Source organism: Rhincodon typus, chromosome 21 (assembly GCF_021869965.1).
Source record: "Rhincodon typus isolate 14 chromosome 21, sRhiTyp1.1, whole genome shotgun sequence".
Taxonomy (NCBI): domain Eukaryota; kingdom Metazoa; phylum Chordata; class Chondrichthyes; order Orectolobiformes; family Rhincodontidae; genus Rhincodon; species Rhincodon typus.
Genome location: NC_063352.1, coordinates 4059546 through 4082782, shown reverse-complemented (window position 1 = coordinate 4082782; position 23237 = coordinate 4059546). Strand labels below are relative to the sequence as shown.

Sequence of the window (23237 nt, the reverse complement as noted above, 5' to 3'; positions counted from 1 at the left end):
TTAAGGCCCACTACTAGTTGTCTTTGAGAAGTGGTGATGAGCCACTGCCTTGAACTGCAGCAGTCTATGGTCTGTAAGTCAGAGAGTTTTAAGATTTTAATCGAGCGACAGTGGAGGAATGGCAGTGTTGTTACAAGTAAGAATTATGTGTCGTTTGAAGGGGAACTCACAGGTTGTGCTGTTCTCAAAAAATTTACTATCCTTATCATTCAAAGCAGCAGAGTTTGTGCGTTTGGAAGGTTCTATCAAGGGAGCATTGGTGAGTTACTGTAGACTGTCTTGTAGCTGGTATATACTCCTTCACTATATATTGTTGAATGGAGTGCCAATCGAGCAGACAGCTTTGTCTTTGTTGAGTGTTGATGGAGCTGCACTCATCCAGACAAGTGGAGAATATTTTATCACACTCCTGACTTGCAGTACATGTAGATGGTGGACAAGCAGTCGGAAGTCGGGAGGTGAGTTACTCACTGCAACAGGGAGGTAAGACTCAGTAACAATTCTTCCTTTGTGGTAGATTTGACTGGAATCAGTGGCACTGACTTGCAGTTCCAGAAGTTGCTGGTGGCCTGTGCAGCCAAAACTAAAATTAGAGGGAACGCTGCCCCTAATTCCAATTGACTCTAGGTTTTCTAGGGCTTCTTGATAGCATTATTCGATCAAATGCTTTATTAATGTCAATGGCAGTCACTGACATGTCACTTTTGGCGATCGGGTTTTTTGTCATGTTTAAACCAAGGCTATAAAAGGGGTCAGGAATCGAGTGGCTCTGGTAGAACCCAAACTGAGCATCCTTGAGCAGTTTATTACTGGTTGATAGCATTTTCACGACACCTATCATCACTTTGCTGATGTTTGGGAGTAGACTGACAGAGTAGTAATTGATAGCTTGTATTCGTCTTGCTTTTTTGTGACAGGACATACCTGAGCAACTTTGTGTTTTTAGATAGATGCCATTGTTGTAGCTGTACTGGAAAAGTGTGGGCTAGTTCTGGAGCCCAGGTCTTCAGTAATATTGCTGGAACCTTCTGATTTCCCACAGCCTTTACAGTACCCAGTGTTTTCACATGGAGTCAACTGAATTGGTTGACATCTGGCATTTGTGGGGATCTCAGGAGGAGGCTGAGATAGACCGCCACTCATAGAGTCATAGAGATATACAGCACGGAAACAGACCCTTCGGTACAACTCATCCATGCCTACCAGATATCCTATGTTAATCTATTCCCATTTGCCAGCATTTGGCCCATATTCCCCTAAACCCTACCTATTCATATACCTATCAGATGCCTTTTAAATATTGTAATTGTACCAACTTTCACCTCTTCCTCTGCAGCTCATTCCATATATGCACCACCCTCTGCGTGAAAATGTTGACCCTTAGGTCCCTTTTATATCTTGTCCTTCTCATCTTAAACCACGCCCTCTAGTTTTGGACTCTCCTATCCCAGGGAAAAGACCTTGCCTATTTACCCTATCCATGCCCCTCATGATTTTATAAACCTCTATAAGGTTACCCCTCAGCCTCCGATGTTCCGGGGAAAATAGCTCCAGTCTATTCAGCCTCTCCCTATAGCTCAGCAGTTCTGGCTGAAAATGGATGCAAATGCTTCAGTCTTATCTTTTGCATTGATGTTCTGGTCTCTCCTATTGTTGAGGATGGTATTTGTGAATCCTCCTTTTCCTCCACCTCTTGTTAGTTGTTTAATTGCCCGCCGCAGTCCTAATTTCTTTTATTCATTCGTGGGAAGAGGGCACTGCCGGCTAGCCAGCATTTATTGCCCATCCCTAATTGCCCAGAGGGCAGTTCAGAGTCAACCAATTGCTGTGGGCCTGGAGTCGTATGTAGGCCAGACCATTAATGGCAGTTTCCTTCCCTAAAGGACATTAGTGAACCAGACGGGGTTTTTCCGACTATTGGCAATGATTCGTGGTCATCATGAGATTCTCAATTTCAGATTTTTTAATAAATTCAAATTTCACAATCTGCTATGGCGGGATTCAAACCCGGGTTCTGAGAACATTACCTGGGTCTCTAGATTAACAGTCCAGCAACAATATCACTAGGCAATTGCCTCCCCGTGTGGCACCTCCATAGAATTTAGATTTGACATATCGGATGTGGGATCATTGAGCTCTGTCTATCACATGCTGCTTGGCATGCTGATAATCCTGAGTTTTAGCTTTATCAGGTTGACATCTCATATTAGGTATGCCTGGTGCTATTCTTAGCATGCCCTCTTATACTCTCCATTAAATCAGAGATGGTCCCTCAGCTTGATGGCAATGATGGTGTGGGACACATGCCAGAACATGAAGTAACAGATTTTGGTTGAGTACATTCTTCTGCAGCTGATTCTTGCAGTGTCTCGTGGATACCTTGTTTTGTGTTGCTGGTTCTGTCCAAAATCTAGCATCATGGTATTGCTGTATAGCACGACAGTTGATATGCTTAGTGCAAACACAGGACTTTTTCTCCACAAAGACTAGGAGTGGTCGCTGCCATTGATACTGACTTGGACATATGCATTTGCACCAGGTAGATGAGAAAGGATTAGGTTAAGTACTTTCTTCCCCTCTCATTGGTTCCCTCACTATTTACTGCAGACCCATTCTAGCAGGTGTGAACTTTAGGTCTCAACCAGTCAGTCGTTGATTATGCTTCGGGCCATGCCTGGTGATGTATTTTGAAGTCCACCACTGCTGCCTCGCAATGCTAGGGGCCTGGGTTTGATTCCAGCCTTGGACATGACTGTGTGGAGTTTGCATGTTCTCCCCATGTCTGTATTGGTTTCCTCCAGGTGCTCCAGTTTCCTCCCATGGTTCAGAGATGTGTGGGTTAGGTGGATTGGCCATGCCGAATTGCCCATAGAGTCTAGGGATGTGCTGGCACAAAAACAAAGTTGCTGGAAAAGCTCAGCAGTTCTGGCAGCATCTGTGAAGGAGAAAACAGAGTTAACGTTTCGGGTCCTGTGACTCTTCCTCAGAACGATGGTGGTTGGAAAAATGTCAGTTTATATGCAGAAAATAGGGATGTGGGTGGGGTAGGGAGTAAACGATAGGATAGAGCCCAAAGAGAGAGAAAGGCAGTTGGACAGACAAAGGAGTTGCTAACGATCAGGCTGGGAGGGTGAATAGTTGTTAATGGGGACTGTTAGTGACTAACAACATGGGGTGTGTAATGGCAGGCTATGTGGTAACAAGGCCTGGTGTGTGGGGTGGGGGGCTGGGACATGGGAGAGTTTAAGCCCTAAAATTGTTGAACTCAATATTGAGTCCGGAGGGCTGTAGGGTCCCCAACCGGAAAATGAAGTATTGTTCCTCCAGCTTGTGTTGGGCTTCACTAGAACACTGTAGAAAGCCAGAGATAGAGATGTTGGCCAGGGAGCAGGGTGGTGCGTTGAAGTGGCAGGCAAAAAGGGATGTGCAGGCTAGGTGAATTAGTCATGGGGAATGCAGGGTTACAGGGATAGGGAACGGGTGTGATTCAGGTGGGATGCTCTTTGGAGGTTTGGTGCTGAATGGGTTGAATGGCCTGCTTCCACACTGTAGGGATTCTGTGATTGTACAATTTCTTCTGGCTGGGAAATCTAAAAACCAGGAGTTACAATTGTAAAAATAAGGGGATGCTACTTAGGTCTAGTTAAGTTTTTTTTTAACGGGAAACAATAGCACAGAGGCCTGTGGGAGCTCAGTCTTTCAGCATGTTTTGAGGTAGAGATTGATAGATTTCTGATTACCAATGGCTTATGTAGATGGGTGCATAAAAAGCATTGAAGTGATTGATCAATCTTGATGGTATTGAATGGTGGGGCAGGCTTGATGGGTTGAATGGCCTACTCCTGTACCTTTGAATTAGGTGCATTTTGCAACTTCACATTACTCTGTATAAAAAGATAGAATAAAAAAAAACTGTATCTCTGTTTTACTGGTGACTTTGGATTTCCCAGTGTTAATTTGGGGAAAGTTCTAGATCAGTCTCCAATCTTTTTAAGTACAAATTGCTCTTTGAATTTAAGGGCAATCCAGGATCTACACTGAAGAAAATAAACAGTTTATTTTTAGAGCTAAATAACATAAAACCGTATTCATATGATTATTAATTTTGTGCTCAAATCACGAAGCCTCAGTGTGATGTCTACGGTAGCACAAAATCTCAAAATCATTCAAATTGTTTAAAAGAAATCTCCTTTTAAATAGTAACATGATGTTTCCATGTTGAGATACATATCTGCAATAAATAATTTGTTTACTTTGTTTCTGTTATGTAGGCGAGTTGGCATTGACCAGGACAAAAGAATTGTACCGAGACTTAATAGTCGTGTTTGATAAACTGGTCTTACCCACTCATGCTTCTTGTCATGTCCAGTATTTCATGTTCTATATCTGCAGCTTCAAATTGGTGAGTGCAGATTACTTCTTGGGTTGACAATTTTTAAAACAAAATAACCGAAAACTAGTCATTGGCAATTGTTTAGTTAAGAGATGATATAGATTTTGTAAGGATTCTTTTTCTACTTTGTGTCTTGATAAATGTAATAAGATGAGTTATAAAAATAGGGTGGGACTTTTTTCCCTGCAGCAGAGGAGGTTGAGGGGTGACCTTACAGAGGTTTATAAAATCATGAGGAGTATAGATAAGGGGAATAACAAAGGTCTTTTCCTCTTACGTGGGGAGTTCAAAACAAGGGGGCATATTTTTAAGGTGAGAGGAGACAGATTTAAAAAGGACATGAAGGGCAACTTTTTCACAACGGATGGTTAATGTGTGGAATGAACTGCCAAAGGAAGTGATGGATGCAGGTATAGTAACAACGTTTAAAAGATATTTGGATAAGGACATGAATAGGAAAGTTTTGGAGAGCTATGGACCAAATGCAGACAGTTGGGACAGTTCAGTTTGGGAGAACATGGTCAGCATGGACAAGTTAGACCAAAGCGTCTGTTTCCATGCTGTAAGACTCTAGACACCGGACTAACTGACATACCATATGCTGCTGTGCAAACTAATCTGCAGGAGGTAGTTGGGCACAAAGCTTAGCAGATTCTGGTTCCAGCTATGAACCAAAAACAGTTATGCTCATTTTACAGGAGTTGTAATCTTCAGTTATCAAGGAAGCTAATTTTGGAATATCTTTTGAAACAGTTTTTAAAGTATCTTTCTGAAACTGGTAAGCTGATGCCATGCAGTTTATTTTCACAGAATCACAAAATTGTTATGGCACAAAAGTGACTATTTGGCCCATTGGGTTTCACCAGCTCTCCAATTCTGCTGCCTTTTTCCATACTGTTGTGTGGAATCATCCAATTTCCTCTTGAATGCCTCAATTGAACATGCCTTCACCACTCTCCAAGCAGTGTATTCCACTGTGTAGGCCACTTGTATGAAAAAGTTTTTACTCATATCACATTTACTTCTTTTGTAAATCACTTTAAACAGTGCTGTTTTGTTCTTGATTCTTCTACGAGTGGGACCTGTTTCTCATTATCTACTATACCCAGCCTCTTCTCCAAGGAGAACAGTCCCAAACTCTCCAGTGTGTCCTTATAACTGAAGTTTGTCATCCCTGAAACAGTCTTGCAGATCTCTTCTACACACTCTCCAATGCGTTCACATCTTTTTAATAATGTGGCACTCAGAACTGTATTCAGTACTTCATCTGAGGACTGACAGGTGTTTTATGAACATTCAGCATTACTTCCTTGCTGTGCCCCTCTTAATATAGCCCAAGATACTTTGTACTTTGTTAACTTCTCTCTCCACCTGTCCTGCCACTTCCAACGATCTGTGCACATGATCACCTGTGTTCCTCTGTTCCTGTACTCCCTTCAGAAGTGTACCCTTTGTTTTATATTATCTGTCCATGTTCTTCTAACCAAAACACATCACTCACTTTTTTCTGTATTGAAGTTCATCTACCACCTCTGTGGCTACTCCACCAATGTGTATATGTCCTTTGAAGTTCTATTTTAAAGCTACGCTAGAAGAGCTGTCCGTCAAAGAAGCTCACAAAGAATGATTTTTTGCACTCTTCTCACTACTCCAGAATGCCTGTCATATCAGTTATCTTTATCCACTTTTGCTCGTACTTTAAATATCCTACAAGATGTGCTGCCATCCATGTATAATGGTAGCTATCCTACCTGCCCTGTGTTGTGAATATTTGATAATCTAATGTGAATTCCTTCCAGTTTACAGTAAGCAGTTAGCAATAATTAATTTTAAATGAACCTATATGTTGTGCATAGCAATTTGAAGCTCAACCCTCAACTAAAATATATTTTTGTTTTCACAAGATGAACCTTCCATTGGCAATTTGACCTATGTAACATGGTATTTAAAATGGAGTTTGCACTATTATAATTCCTGCTTACCTTGCTTCTCCCCCAGAAGAAAATGAATCCTTAGCGGCATAGCTTCCAAGCAGAAATGTCTCCCTAATGGGTTCTGTGAAAGTTCAGGATATCAGTCCATCGTTGGAAATCTAAGCCATCAACTTTCAAATGCACTCTGCAGATGAATGCATGTCCTTATTGCAGCAGGCCTGCAAATACCAGTTTTAAATATAGAACAAATGTAGAATGAGTGAAGTTGGAACATGGGTCTGGGGAGTAAACTGCTTAATTTTCTGACTGCCATTTTTTCAGGGATTGGCAGAAGCTTTCCTTGAACACCTTTGGAAAATGATGCAGAATCCAAATAATCCTGCCATAATAAGACAAGCAGCTGCAGGCTACATTGGAAGTTTTCTGGCAAGAGCAACGTATATTCCTGTGCTGTAAGTAATCAATGGGTCTCATTGCTTGATATAAACTAGACAAATTTTAAACAGTGTATGTAATTTCTGGTTTGTAAATGACAAGTTCTATGATGAGTGACTGCAAAGATTTTTTCATAATTGTGATGGCCCTAACATCACTTACATAGGTAGTCTTTTATACATGATTTACTACATGGAATCTACAGCATGTAATGCTATGTACTGATAATTGATAAGGATTCCGGACACCAGTGTAAAGTATGTCGCAAGGTGACTTACTGCTTCAAAAGTGCACAACATATCACTGTATTTTCACTGGCACTGGGTCAAAAGCCTGGAACCCCCTTCCTGACAGCTACTGTTTGATGTACCTATACCTGAGTGACTGCATCCTTTCAAGAAGGCAGCTCACCACCACCATCTCGAAGGCAATTGAGGATGGACAATTAATGATGACCTAGCTGTTAATAGATATTTTAAAAATCTCAACTTATTATTCATCATGTAGATAACTTGCATTAGTCTAATTTTCCCTTCCTTCAGGTTTCTTCTGCAATGTGTAGTGATTCTATTGCTTTCTAACCCAGGTGCCATTCTGTAGCAATGCCCAACCATGCAAATGCTGTAGAACAGGTGGAGATGATGGACAAGTGTCAGAGAATAAGCAAGATTAATATTAATATCAAACTAAGAAATGACAATTACTTTTATGTTTTAAGTAAATCGATAAACTGCTTAATAATAAATTAATTAACTGACGATTTCAATTCCCTTGATTAGCACTGTGAAAACTTGTTTCGATTTGCTGGTACCCTGGATACATGACTACCTTGACAACCAAGATGCTGGAACGAAAGCTTACTGTGATGTGGCTCTGCATGGGCCATTCTACTCTGCTTGCCAAGCTGTATTTTACATCTTCATATTCCGTTATAAGCAAATACTGGATCGAAATCTGAAAAAAGGTTATTAATGAAATCGTGTATTAAATTTGGTACCTTTTTTAAAGTGGGAACTATTATGAAATTTTTTAATTGGATTTTCAAAGCTCTATAAAATGGAAACTAAGCCTTTATCTTTATTATAGTGGAGTGGGAGGATGGTTGCAATGTAGCCAACTACATGCGTGATAATGATATTCTGCAGATTTGTATGTGCAATTTCCTAGATGGTTAGTTAATCTTGGTCACATTGCAGTGTGCATTTTATGAAGGGTTCCCCTCTTCGCATCACAGCATTTAACCTACTGTAAACTTGGGCAGACAATCCGAATCATAACTTGTCACTTAGTAAAAGAGCAGCAGCTATACAGTTAAACTGAAGCAGACCTCTTAAGAGTGTACAGCTCATCATACCTGGGAATAGCTGTCCTAGAGAGAGCATTGAGCCCAGAAAGTGGCGAATCTTTGGAATTGTCTATCATAGAATCTCTACAGTGCAGATGGAGGCCATTCCTGGAGGTCTGTTAAGTTCATTCACTAAGCAAGTTCAAGACAGAGATTGATAGGTTTCTTGTTATTAATGACATCATGGAGTATGGGGATAGTGTGGAAATATGGCATTGAGATCGATGGTCAGCAATGATCTAGAATGGTGGAGCAGGCTCAAGAGGCTGAATGGCTCACTTGCTTCTGGGTTCCTGGTGATTAATGGGAAGGATATTATAAAGCTGGAGAGGGTTCAGAAAAGATTTGCCTGGAGGTTGCCGGGAATGTAGGTTGGAACTTTTTTCAGTGAAGCATAGGAGGTTGAGAAGTGACCTTGTAGAGGTTTTAAAATCATAAGGGGTGTAGATAAGGTGAATGGCAGGTATCTTCTCCCTATTGTACGGGATTTCAAGACAAGGCGGCATATTTTTAAGGTGACAGGAGGAAGATTTAAAAAAGGACAGGATGGGCAACTTTCTTACACAGAGAGTGGTTTCTCTGTGGAATGAACTTCCAGAGGAAGTAGTGGGTGCGTGTACAGTTAGAATGTTTAAAGGAAAGGTGGTAAGGAAGAGCCAGGGAACTAAAGACTGTGAGCCTGACATCAGTGGTGGGCAAGTTGTTGGAGGGAATCCTGGGCAGGGACTGATTCAGGATAGTCAACATGGCTTTGGGCATGTGAAGTGGTGTCTCACTAACTTGATTGAGGTTTTTGAGGAAGTAATGAAGAGGGCAGAATGGTGGACATGATCTACATGGACTTCAATAAAGCTTTCGACAAGGTTCCTCATGGTAGACTGCTTAGTAACGTTAGATCACATGGAATACAGGGAGAACTAGTCATTTGGATACAGAACTGGCTCGGAGGTGGAAGACAGAGGGTGGTGGTGGAGGGTTGCTTTTCAGGCTGGAGGCCTGTGACCATTGGTGGTGCTGCAAGGATCGGTGCTGGGTCCACTGCTTTTCATGATTTATATAAATGATTTGGATGTGAATATAGGAGGTAGGAAGTAAGTTTGGAAATGACACCAAAATTGGAGGTGCAGTGTACAGTGAATAAGGTTACCTCAGTGTGCAATGGGATCTTGATCAGATGGGCCAATGGGCTGAGGAGTGGCAGGTGGAGTTTAATTTAGATAAATGTGAGGTGTGGAAAGGCAAATCAGGATAGGACTTATACACTTAATGGTAAGGTCCTGGGGAGTGTTGCTGAACAAAGAGACCCTGCGGTGCAGGTTCATAGTTCTTTGAAAGTGGAGTCGCAGGTAGATAGGATAGTGAAGAAGGCATTTGGTAAGCTTGCCGTTATCGTTCAGCGCATTGAGTATAGGAGTTGGGGGGTCATGTTGCGGCTGTACAGGACATTGGTTAGGCCACTTTGGAATGCTGCATGTAATTTTGGTCCAAAACAAAGTTGCTGGAAAAGCTCAGCAGGTCTGGCAGCATCTGTGAAGGAGAAAACAGAGTTAATATTTCGGATCCGGTGACCCTTCCTCAGAACTGATGGTGGCTGGGAAAATGTCAGTTTATAGCAGAAAATAGGGAGGTGGGTGGGGTAGGGAGTAAACAATAGGATAGAGCCCAAAGAGAGAGAAAGACAGTTGGACAGACAAAGGAGTTGCTAACGATCAGGCTGGGAGGGTGAATAGTTGTTAATGGGGACTGTTAGTGACTAACAACAGGGGGTGTGTAGTGGCAGGCTATGTGGTAACCACATAGTGGTACTGTTACATATACAATGTGGTATTGTTACCACATAGTGACTAACAACGGGGGGTGTGTAGTGGCAGGCTATGTGGTAACAATACCACATTGTATATTTAACAATACCACTATGTGGTTACCACATAGCCTGCCACTACACACCTCCTGTTGTTAGTCACTAACAGTCCCCAATAACAACTATTCACCCTCCCAGCCTGATCGTTAGCAACTCCTTTGTCTGTCCAACTGTCTTTCTCTCTCTTTGGGCTCTATCCTATCGTTTACTCCCTACCCCACCTACCTCCCTATTTTCTGCATATAAACTGACGTTTTCCCAGCCACCATCAGTTCTAAGGAAGGGTCACAGGACCCGAAATGTTAACTCTGTTTTCTCCTCCACAGATGCTGCCAGACCTGCTGAGCTTTGCCAGCAACTTTGTTTTCGTTCCTGATTTACAGCATCCGCAGTTCTTTTGGTTTTTATGTAATTTTGGTCTCCCTGCTATAGGAAGGATGTTGTGAAATTTGAAAGGGTTCCGAAAATATTTACAAGGATGTTGCCAGGGTTGGAAGGTTTGAGCTATAGGAAGAGGCTGACTAGGCCTTGGCTGTTTTTCCTGGAGCTTCGGAGGCTGATGGGTGACCTTACACAGGTTTATAAAATCATGACGGGCATGGATAGGATGAATAGTCAAGGTCTTTTCCCCGGGGTGGGGGAGTCCAAAACTAGAAGGCATAGGTCTAAAGTGAGAGGGGAAAATTTTAAACAAGACCTGAGGGGCAACTTTTTCATGCAAAGGGTGGTGTGTGTATGGAATGAGCTGCCAGACGGTATGGTGGAGGCTGCTACAATTTCAACATTTAAAAGGCATCTGGATGGGTAGATGAATAGGAAGGGTTTAGATGGACATGAGCCAAATGCTGCCAAATGGAAGCAGATTTATTTAGGATATCCGTTTGGCACGGACAAATTGGACCGAAGGGTCTGTTTCTATGCTGTACAGCTCTATGACTCTATGACATTTAGAAAAGTACATGAATAAGAAACATTTGGAGGGATATGGGCCAAGCTCAGGCAGGTGGGACAAGTTTTAGTTTGGGATTATGGTCAGCATGGACTGGGTGGACCGAAGGGACCCTGTCCGTGCTGTATTTGAAAGTAAAATTCTTAGGAATTTCCTTTTATCTTTAGCTTCTATTGAAGGCTCTTTAAATTGGTGTAATTTATTTTAAGTGTTGTACAGTAAATGTTAAAAGAAATATCAAAAAGAAATAAGTAGGAGCTTATTATTGTATCATTGTATCATTTCCCTTGGTGTACAGGTTTAGCATACTTACAGAATCTAAATTTTGAACGCATAGTGATGTGCCAGCTGAATCCTCTAAAAGTCTGTTTACCATCCGTTGTCAACTTGTTCGCAGCTATTACTAGGTAAGTATTATTTGTTACAGACCAGACCAGACCCCCTGAAAATATTTTAAGGTACCTAGACCTTAACTTTTTTTTTATTTTAACGGTAGATGTGAACTGCGTGTTCCAAATGTGATGTGACTGGTCAAACTACTCGATGTTAAGCAAAACAAGACTTATTTAAATATGGAGACAATAAGGACTGCAGATGCTGGAAACCAGAGTCTATAGTGTGAGGCTGGCAAAGCTCAGCAGGTCAGAGCATCCGAGGAGCAGGAAAGTCAAAGTTTCAGGTCAAAACCGGCGTATGTACAGGTCAGTATGCCATACTTCAGGTTGAAGTATGGCGTACTGAAGTCTACATCGCTGAGGCCAGATGTCAATTCTCTGACACCTCCTCCTACTGTCTCCTTAATCATGACCCCATTCTGATCACCCAGACCATCAACAACCTGATCACTTCAAGAGATGTCCCGTCCACAGCCTCTAACCTGATAGTTCCCCAACCCTGCACTGCTTGTTTCTATCTTCTACCCAAAATCCATATACCCAACTGGCCCAGTCGACCCATCATCTCTGCCTGCTCCTGCCCCACCGAGCTCATCTCTTCCTACCTCGACTCCATTCTTTCCCCTTTGGTCCGTGAACTCCCTACCAACGTTTGTAACACAACCCACGCTCTCCATCTTTTCCAAATCTTTTAATTCCCTGGCCCCCAACACCTCATCTTCACCACGAATGTACGGTCCCTGTACACCTGCATCCCCCACACGGAGGACCTAAAAGCCTCCACTGACATTCTCGTTCGCTCAGCTGAACCAGTCCTCACTCTCAACAACTTTTCTTTTGATTCCTCCCACTTCCTACAAACCAAAGTGGTAGCCATGGGCACCCACATGGGCCCAAGCTATGCCTGCCTGTTGGAGAATTTGTGGAACAGTCCCTCTTCCGCAACTACACCGGCACCATGCCTCACCTCTTTCTCTGCTATATTGACAGCTGCATCGGTGTGGCCTTGTGTTCCCGTGAGGGGCTCAAGCAGTTCATCAACTTTGCCAACACCTTCCACCCCATCCTCAAATTCATTTAGACTTTCTGACACCTCCCTCCCCTTCCTGGACCTCTCCATCTCCATCTCCGGAAACCGATTCACCACCGACATCGTTTCAAACCCACTGACGCCCACAACTAGTTCAACTATACCTCCTCTCACCCCCGGCAAAAATGTTATCCCATACACTCAATTCTTCCGCCTTTGCCGCTTCTACTCCAGGACATCACGAATATCCTCCTACTTCAGGGACAGTAATTTCCCCTCCTCTGTAATTAAGGATGCCCTCAACTGCATCTCCTCCATTTCCTGCATGCCCTCCAAAACCCTGACCGCCAACAAGAATAGAGTCCCCTTAGTCCTCATGTACCACCCCACCACCCACCGAATCCAATGCATCATCCTCCGACATTTCTGCCACCTACAATCAGATCCCGCCACCTACAATCAGATCCCACCAGCAGAAAGATATTTTCCTCTCCATTCCTGACTGCTTTCCTCTGGGTCCGTTCATTCCGCGACTCCCTCATCAGCTCTACACTCCCCATCAGCTTCACCACGCCCAGTACCTTTCCCTGCAACCGCAAGAGGTGTTACACCTGCTCCTACAGCTCCCCTCTCACCTCTGTCCAAGGTCCCAAACAATCCTTCCAGATCCGGCAGAGATTCACTAGCGCTCATCCAACCTGATCTGTTGGATCCGTTGCTCCTCATGTGGTCTCTGCTATATCGGTGAGACCAAACGCAGACTGGGGGACCGGTTTGTGGAGCATCTGTGCTCTGCACGCATCAACCAACCCAACCTTCCGATTGCCATCTGTTTTAATTCCCCCTCCCACTCCCCTGACCACATGTCCATCCCAGGCTTCTCCACTGTCAGAGTGACGCCAAATGTAAGCTGGAGTAACAACACCTGATATTTCACTTTGGGAGCTTACAGCCCAATGGCCTCAACATTGACTTCACCAGCTTCAAAATTCCACCAGCCTTATCTCATGTGCACCCCTCCCCCAACCTGACCTGTCCTGCCCATCTTCCTACTCACCTGTCCGCTCCACCTTTCCCACAGACCAATCACAATACCTCCTACCTGTATCCACCTATCACCTTATCTCCTATCCTTCCCCCAGCCCCTCCCCCTCCCCCTATTTATTTCTGGCATCCCTTCCCCTCCCTAGTGCTGATGAAGGATTTTGGCCTGAACTGTTGACTATCCTGCTCCTCGGATGCTGTCTGACCCCCTATGCTTTTCCAGCCTGACACCTAGAGACCAGAATTATAACTACATGATGTACACCCTGCAGCCCAATGGTATCAATGTGGATTTCGCAAGCTTCAAAATCTCCCCTCCCCCTACCGCATCCCAAAACCAGTCCAGCTCGTCCCCGCCTCCCTAACCTGTTCTTCCTCCCACCTATCCCCTCTTCCCACCTCAAGCCGCACCCCCATCTCCTACTGACTAACCTCATCCCATCCCCTTGACCTGTCCGTCCTCCCTGGACTGACCTATCCTCTCCCTAACTCCCCACCTACACTCACCTTTACTGGCTCCATCCCCGCCTCTTCGACCTGTTTGTTTCCTCTCCACCTATCCTCTCCTCTATCCATCTTCTATCCGCCTCCCACTCTCTCCCTATTTATTTCAGGACCCCCTTCCCCTCCCCCATTTCTGATGAAGGGTCTAGGCCCGAAACGTCAGCCTTTCTGCTCCTATGATGCTGCTTGACCTGCTGTGTTCATCCAGCCCTGCACCTTGTCATCTAGAAAATAGTTTGGAGTTTAAAGTGCTATACAAAACATGTATCGTTGAAAATTTGTTTTTTTGTTGTAAAATCTAAAGCTTTATTCTCCAATGAAGAAAGTTTGAGGAACTCAATTGCAGAATGAATGCTTTAGTAACTAAATATCTCAAGGCAGCAGTTTGATTTTTACAATGTGATAAACACCAAATTACAACAAAGGTATGTAAAGACAGGTAAATAAAGTTATAGAAAATTGGAGCAGGCTTATGTCTTTCAGCCCTTTGAGTCTTCTCTGCCGTTCAGCAGGATCATGACTGATCCTCTACCTCAGTGCCATATATCTGTTTTGTCTCTGTACCCTTTGCCTTTAAAATCTAAAATAAATCAATCTCTGTTGAATATCCTATGATCTACATCTGGTAATAAATTTGATTTTTTTTTCTATTTTGTAGGAAATTTCAATTAGCTTTTTGCTACACAGTTATTGAACGAAATAACCGACAACTTATACCAGTTGTTAGGAGCAGCACTGGAGGGGACTTGATCCAGATTTGCACAAATCCTCTTGATAGCTTCTTTCCCTTTGATCCCTATATCCTTAAAAGGTTTGTGCACAGCAATGTTTGACATTAAACCCTTAAGAGAAACGAGGCATTTCTTTACTCAATAGTGCGAGTGTGGTATGTACTACTCAAGGAAAGGATTGAAGCAAATATCTTTGATATTTTCAGAAGGAAACTTAGACAAGTACACGACAGAAGGGAATTAAAAGATTTGCTGAAAGGCTAGTATATGGTAAATTAGTAGGAGACTTATGTGGAGAATAAATGCCAGCGCAGACAAGTTGGGCAAATGGTTTGATTCTTTGCCCTGAAATCAACTATAAGGAACAATTAGCTGGCTGAATTGTGATAGTTATCTTTTTGAAGTTATTACCTATTAGATTTAATTTATAATGCTATTATCTATATACTATGTTTTCGGTTAAACATTATAAGAGCCACAGTTCCTTTATTAATAGAGTAATTATTCTCACCTTTGTTTTGTAATATACTAAAACAACATTTTACAACGTAAGGACTTCTGAAAAGGGATACACGTTAACCTTTCGAGTTATGCTATCAACGAATTTTTAACTAGTACGACTGGTTGTTCAAAACTTTGAATGATTTTGTAATATTATTTGAGCACACATCATGTGTATGTATATATCGATTAAATGTAATATGTTTTTATGACAGGTCTAAGAAAATATTTGATGGTATTTATCGGGTTTGGGAAGATTTGAGCCTTCAAGACATTCAGGTTCCACAGAAAATCACGAAACTGGTAGGCACAGTATAATATTTTTACAGGGGTTTTTAATCATAATTTAGTAAATGTATAAAAGGTAACTGGTGTCATTTTCATTTTTGTACCACATTTAACTGAATTGTTCATGTGGAGAACGATTTTTATACCCACTTTTCTGTAAACAAATTTCTGTTAATTTTTTTTTGTGGGGAAATTCATAAATAACATTTATGCATGTGGGTGGAGGAATGCTGGTTATACTATGCATTACTTGTGAGCAAGTAAACAGCTAAGAGTCAAAGTTAATCCCTATTCATGCATTTAATTGTGATTTGTACACTAGAAAATTCAACAAACAGAGAGTGTGCCATCAGAATTAAAAAGAAACCTTCAGCTATCTGGTGTTAAATATTGCAAGAATTGGATGATAATTTATTACAGAAAAACGTTCAGTAACAATCTCATTGGTAACATCCTGGATGATCATATTATGTTTATATTGTATTAGTAAGATAGTTAACAATTTTTCTGCTCAGATTTTCATTCCATTATACATTTTAACCTATTTAAAACACTAATAAAATGTTGATCAACGGTACATTTTTTAACAGATTCCATTAACTTCAAAGAATAAACAGAAGAACATTTCTCTTTATTCTATCATGTGATGTGGGTGTTGCTGGGAAAGCCAGGGTTTGTTGCTCATCCTAATTAGCCTTGAATAAATGTTACACGAGGCCATAAGAGACAACCACATTGCTGTGGATGTGGAGTCACATGACGGTCCAGTAAGGAAGATAGATTTCCTTTCCTAAAGAACGTGAATGAGCAAGGTGGATTTTCATGGCAATTGTCATGAAGACTAGCTTTTTAAATTCTATATTTATTTATTAATTGAATATAAATTCCACCAGCTGTCATCATGGGATTTATATTCATGTCTCCAGAGCAGTCTGGTGACATTACTACTTTCCATAATAAAAGCCATGACAGGAACAATAAACAGCTAGAAAAACTCAGCAGGTCGAATAGCATCTGTGGAAAGAAAGAGTTAACGTTTCAGGTTGAGGCCTTGCATCAGAACTGAAGAGAAATAGAAAAACGTGTGTTTTTTAAGCTGGTGGAAGAGGGGAACTGGAAGAAAGAACAGAAGTGAGGGTCTGTGATAGGCCACAGGAAGTGTTTGCACATGCCACTGATAAGGGATGAAGATCTTTGGAGTAGGCCACTTCAGAAGTTGCTCTTTTGCAGAATGGCTCTCTCCAACTATCACACTGCCCAGGAAGGAGTCCTTCCTGAAACCAGGAGGCTATGCTTGTCATCCAAGACTGCTGCTGAGCTTGTTTCTTCCCCTTCACTCTGCATGTACAGAGGTCCTGAAATCTCTCAGTTATATGATGAGCAATACATGGGAGCCCAGAGGGCTTGATTACCTGAAGTGCATTCTGTATGAAGTTTAATTGTCACACATGAATGATCAAGAAATGTTTCTTTATAAGCCATATCCTGTCTAGTGCATCCCTAGCCTGATTCAGTGCTCAAATTGCTGCAGCTCAGAATATAGCCAGGCCCATCTGTGCTTCGAGCTGCTCAAGCTCGTACTTCGAAGGCCACCTACACTGAAATTCAATAGCTTATCACTAGTCAAGCTGCAACTACTGAAGTAGGAGCACCAAGATTGCAAAGGCATGTGGAAGACAGGGAGTGTTTGAGTGTATTTCATTTACATTTGAATTCAATATGACATTATCTCATTTTAAAATTTATTTTGGAATGTGAATTTTCTGGTGGCTTTCATTTTTGCACAGTGGGAAGGAGGATGATATGACAGTCAGTAGTGGAGGGAAGATGGTAATAGGAAGGTGATAATAGGAAGGTGAGGATTCTTGGTGAATGAGGAATTCACTTTGTGGTCACTGGTACCAGTTCTTCATATATAATGCACGGAGAGAGGAGCTGTCTAGGTGGTCGCATCCCTTCCTCCTAAGACTTAATATTTTGCTTATTCCAAAAACTGTCCCCTCAGAATGATGAGATTTTGCAATTAGCAGAATGCCACTCCAAATCTTGAGTCCTTTTGAGCCAGATACTGTAGGGCCTGTCCATAGTGATCAGAACGATGACATGGTTTCCTGTATCACATTTCCTATGGTGGCATAGCTGTTTTTTACATGTAGGATAAATATGAGTCTGGGCTTTATTCCTGAGTGATGAGGCATTTTGGTGGATAGGTCTTGTTATGTGCTAGCCATCTTTAGGTTTGCTGTGGTGGCTGAAATACAGCTGGAACTATGGACTGCTGTAGAATGAAGGCTTTGTGATTGTTGACAACAGGTGGGTTGTTATCTTACCTAATGTGCTATCCATGATTGCACACTAACAGGATGTTGAGAGAGTGAAATCCTATTAGTTGCATTATATACCAGAAATGAAATCAGTGCTCATAAGATAAGGTGTATGCAATCATTATCACTCTCTGCACCATAGGGAGACATGCCGTTATGGCAAACCCTTGTGCTTAATTTGCATTCTTGTCTTTCACATGAAAAAAATGAAATGAATTAACACTGAATAGAGCATCCTAGGGACTGCTGTAATGTTACAGTTGATGACAAGCTGCCTGATATTGCTTATATCGCCAGCTCCAGCCATAGGTTCTATTTTGGATTCCCTATAGCACTTGCTGTGCCCAAAAATACAGGCACTACAAATCCTAAGCTCTTTCAGTGACCTCTTTCTCCACCTTTCCCAGCCGTATCTCATGGGGTCAAGTCAATAAAACATCTACCGTTGAATGGAAGTCGTCTGTGCCAGTATAAAGATCATATCTTTTTAATTTACTGAATGTTTGGTGAACTGAAGTGGGACAGGTACTGTTTTGAGAACTAAGGAAAGTCTTTGCTGCACTTTTTAAAAGCAAGTTACCAAATTATTGTGAGTGGCATTCACAGTGCGGCTTGTTCAACCAATAGAGGAAGGTTAGCTGCAGACGAACTGGCACCTGGCGTAATGTAGAAGGTGAGATCTGACCATCAACAAATAGCTGATTGGTTTGTGAAGTGGTAGCCAGTTGTCAATGAAAATGGCCTCTGCCTGCCAACAATCACATGATTGGCTCCTAGGTAGTTGAACAGCTTGATGGGTGTGAAAATATGGCCAGAACCCTTCAGACCTCCAAAAGGGGAGGTGGTGTGTCTTGCCCTCTCTCTACAGTCAAATGTATTCTAATTCTTGAAGAAAGCCAGTTTAGTTTTCCTCACCAGTTATTGTAAGCTGTGGCTTTTAACTAGTAACTAAAAGACTTTACAATTTGTGAATCAGTCACTGTATGCCTTCTGCAAGAGTGAATAGTAGCTGGAGCAGAACAATTGATGAACTGTAAGTTGTGACAAAGCAAAAGGATCACCTCAGCCAATGCTGTGGACAGGGCCCACTTAACTGTTTTCCTACTTTCTCCCTCCACCCATAATGCCAATGTTTTTCTGTCTGTATATGTGCATAACAGGAGTCTTATGAGGAGATTAGAATTTTAACTAGTAGAGATATGTCGGCAACTGATAGTTGTTTAGCTGTAGCTAAAATCTGTAATCTGTTTACTTGTGATAAATAAGTGATTCTTGTTAAGTAGAGAAATTGGGTCCATGCTTTCTAGTAAACTGGGTCTAACGGCACAGGTAAATTAGAGAGTTTTCTGAACTTTGATAAAATCTTCAATTTTTGTGATGACTTCAGGAATAGTGAGCATGGTTTCTGGGCGACACGGTGGCACAGTGGTTAGCACTGCTGCCTCACAGCGCCAGGGACCTGGGTTCGATTCCAGCCTCGGGTGACTGTCTGTGTGGAGTTTGCACATTCTCCCCGTGTCTGCGTGGGTTTTCTCCAGGTGCTCCGGTTTCCTCCCACAGTCCAAAGATGTGTGCAGGTTAGGCGGATTGGCCATGCTAAATTGCCCGTAGTGTTCAGGGAGGTAGAGGGTGTGTATTAGGTGGGTCATAGGGGGATGGATCTGGGTGGGATGCTCTGAGGTTCGGTGTGGACTTGTTGGGCCGAAGGGCCTGTTTCCACACTGTAGGGATTCTAATTCTACTCCTGAGAGGCGTGATATTCAGTGTATTGTTGTGGATTCTGTGTAAAACCTTTGCAATAGTCATTGCTAAGGAACAGAAATATTCTAATTATGTTACTATTACAAGCATAAGAACAAGGAGCAGGAGTAGATCACTTGACCCCTCGAGCCAGTGGCACCATTCAATAAGATCTTGGCTGATCTGATTACTCCACATTCGCACCTACTTTTGATCATCTTTTGCCTCCTTGCTTATCAAGAATATGTCTATCTTTGCCTTAAAAATGTTTAAAGACTCTGTCTCCACCATGTTTGAGGAAGAATTCCAAAGACTTATGGCCCTCAATGAGAAGAAATTTCTCCTAATTTGTCTTAAATACGCAATTTCTTGTTTTTAGACTGTAGCTCCTGATTCTAAATTTGGTCAAAGGAGGAAACATCCTTTTTACATGTATTTCTCAGGACCTTGTATTTGAATCAAGTTACTTGTTACTCTTCTAACCTTCATTTTTTTTTAACTTTGAGGAAAATCCAATGTTGAGTCTCAACAAGCAAACGCCGAAGTGGTTAACACTTTACGAATGCTTTATTGTTATCGCTGAGGACATCTTTCATTACTCCTGGAACTGTCTTAAGCTAGCAGTCATCTAGTGTACAGTTACCACTGTGAGATTGTAATAAATAAGCAAGTTTATTTTTTACTATCTCTTATTTTTGAGTGAACCGCTTTATTATTCCAAAACTCTCCTGTCCTGACGATTGACTAGGCTGCAAATATTTGGCTTGAACTCAGTTGTTTAATTAGCCACTATGTAACTGCCATTTGGCTTTAAAATGCTTAATGATGTTCCTTCACGATCATTTTTTTAGGAAACAGCTGAAGATGAGGAGGATGATTTCTTAAAAGGCGAATCATTGCAAAATGAGACTATTGGGATCACACCAAGTTCTTTGGAGTCCCATATGCATAGCCCTAGCAGTGTTGGATCTCCACTTGCTGTGTTTCCACTGCATCATTTTTGAACTTAATTGTAAATTTGATAAAGATGCAAACTTCTGGATGCGATTTCAATCACAGTTGCTTTTGATTCATAAGCATAAGCGACATAATATTTTCAGATGGAGATGAAGATGCTACATCAGCAATTAACCAGGAATGTTGTATGCTGACATTTGCTTTTGTCTGGATCACTATTTTTCCTTAACTCCTGAGTTCCTTTGTCTTAATAATTGAATTGTTGTGTAAATATTTTTGTATATTTGTGCATATAGTAATTTGTAAATTTTCAACAGCTACTATACTACTGTGTTAAATGATTGCTGTCAATATTGAAATATCTTTGATTTAGTTCCATATTTGTTTGGTTCCTGTTGTGGGGTTCCTCTTGTTGGTTCAAATTTCTTTTCTTTTAATGAAAAATAAGCCTTAATTACCTGTTCAAGATAAAACTATGTACAGAATGTGGTAATGATGTTTGGATCGTGATGCTGAAATTGTAATCCCAAGTATCTTTATAGTGTCTGAATTAAAATAATGTTTCAAATTCTTTTCACCACATATTTTTGGAAGAAATATATATATTTTTGAATTTGATGCAGGCAACTAATGCTAATCTCCAATTTGCTGTCCATTTTATGTGTTATTGTTTCACTTGTTGACATTGGCCACTTTAAAATAAGTAGCTAAATAAAAGCACTGATGAACAATTTTCTTGTGTAATCCTGACAATAAATAGAAGCTACTGAAACGGAAAATGGAGGAATATTTTATCCCTAGCTTAAAATGATTTTAATTTGCCTGGCCTAAAAATATTTGAAGTAAGGTCAAATTAATTACTCCCAGCAAAACATTATCAATGTATAGTGTGCAGTTTGGTACCTGGTGATGCAGCAAGATGTAGATCACATTTTAGTTTAGATCACCCTAAAGAAATGTTGAGTTCGAGCACTGGAAGGTTGCTGGGTAATTTGCATGTTTATTTGATGTGAACTTTCTCCTTTTTGTTAGACGCACTGTTTTGCTACTTGAAGTAAAACTCACTTCTTAATGGGCTGTTACATTCATAATTGCTAGCGAACAACCTTCCTGACCTGGAAAAAGTATTTTATATTTGCAGAATGGACATTTATCCATTCTGATGAATTACATTCATTTTAGTACTTGAAAAAAAACTCTTCACTTTATGTGCATGTCTGTCTTTTTTCCCAACTGAATTTTCAAGGGTTGTGCCATGAATTTCCTTTGTCTTGATCCAGACTTATGGGCAAAGTGCTGCAGTGTTTTGCCATTGTTTCCTGCAGAATGACTTTCCTGCTCTTACCAACTGGCCATTGGGCATATTGGAAGAATTTGCAGGCTGGTAATCAACTTGCTTGTGGCTGTGTACGAAATATACCTTCCATGCCCACAGATCTGCCATAGGACTTGAACGCAAAGCTTCTGTCCTAGAGGTGGGGATGTTACCACTGCACCATAAGAACCCTGATTTATGTACATATTGATCTTTTTTAACTGTCAGTAACACTATTGATCCAGATTTTGCTGTTGTAATGGAAGTGAAACTGTCAGCATTTGGCATTTGCAAATGCACCATTAAATGCAAAAATCTTGAACAAGCTGTTTGTGATTCCCTGCTGCTCCACAGAATGCGCTGTGGTGATGCCACTTTAGAAATCATAAAACTGATGAGAATTTCCTTTTTTATGCTATAAATTTACTGTCTAAAAATGCAATGATGCGCTTAATGTGGTGTAACTGGGTTTTTAATGGCATAACTATTTTAATGGCACAACTATTAGTGAATAACCACTCTGCTCATGAAAAACTATTTGTGATGTCACTTTTTCTATTATAAACCTGTTTATTGATGACCTTTCATCAGAATTCAAATGATGATATGCATGTTTGGAGATCATTTTTAAAACACCTCCTCCTGATCTTTGGCAGTCCCTTTGAATGGAGGATGACTTCCAGACTGGTGTCGTGGATCCTGAGGAGCAGGTGGGACAGGAATCAACTCTGGCCCAGAGGAACAGCCACTACCACTACATCACAAGAGCCCCTTGCAACTATTCTGATTAGTATATCATGGCTTTTTGGGGAGGCGATGGCCTAGTGGTATTATCATTAGACTGCTAATCCAGAGACCGCGATAACGTTCTGGGGACCCAGGTTTGAATCCCACCATGGCAGCTGGTGGAATTTGACTTCAATAAAATATCTGGAATTAAGAATCTAATAATAACGTGAATCCATTGTCAATTATTGGAAAAACCCATCTCGTTCACTAATGTCCTTTAGGGAAAGAAACTGCTGTCCTTACCTGGTGTGGCCTAAATGTGATTCTAGACCCACAGCAATGTGGTTGAACTGCCCTCTGGGTGATTAGGGATGGGCAATAAATGCTGCCTAGCCAGCGGTGCCCTCATCCTGTTAAATGAATAAAGAAAATGTTTTCATCTAACAGAAAAATGTTCTTATGTTTGTGAAGTCACAGAAATGTACAGCACAGAAAAATGTCTCAGCCTATTGCATATGCGCTATTCAAAAACAGCCACCTAACTATTCTAATCCCATAGCCTTGTATGACTTGGCATAGGAAGTATATGGCTAAATTCTTATTTCTTATGAAGGTTTCTGCCTCCACCACCCTGACAAGCAGTGAGTTCCAGATTTCCACTGCCTTCCAGATGAAAAGGTTCATCCTCACTTCTCGTCTAAGCCTTCTGCACCTTTTCTTAAATCTAAGCCCCTGTTATTGATCCTCCATCAAGGGGAAAAG

The 23237-nt window shown here is 41.4% G+C and overlaps 1 protein-coding gene across 1 annotated transcript in view; it reads left to right on the top strand.

Annotated features, from left to right (window-relative positions):
• Positions 1–21210, top strand: part of rrn3 (RRN3 homolog, RNA polymerase I transcription factor) — a 38598-nt gene extending 17388 nt beyond the window's left edge. The window contains exons 12-18 of the mRNA XM_048609510.1: positions 4272–4402; positions 6649–6779; positions 7542–7726; positions 11216–11324; positions 14549–14701; positions 15338–15425; positions 20326–21210. Coding sequence (XP_048465467.1) covers positions 4272–4402; positions 6649–6779; positions 7542–7726; positions 11216–11324; positions 14549–14701; positions 15338–15425; positions 20326–20478 — 950 coding nt within the window. The 3' untranslated portion in view covers positions 20479–21210. The remainder of the gene's footprint in view (positions 1–4271; positions 4403–6648; positions 6780–7541; positions 7727–11215; positions 11325–14548; positions 14702–15337; positions 15426–20325) is intronic.
• Positions 21211–23237: the final 2027 nt, after the last annotated feature.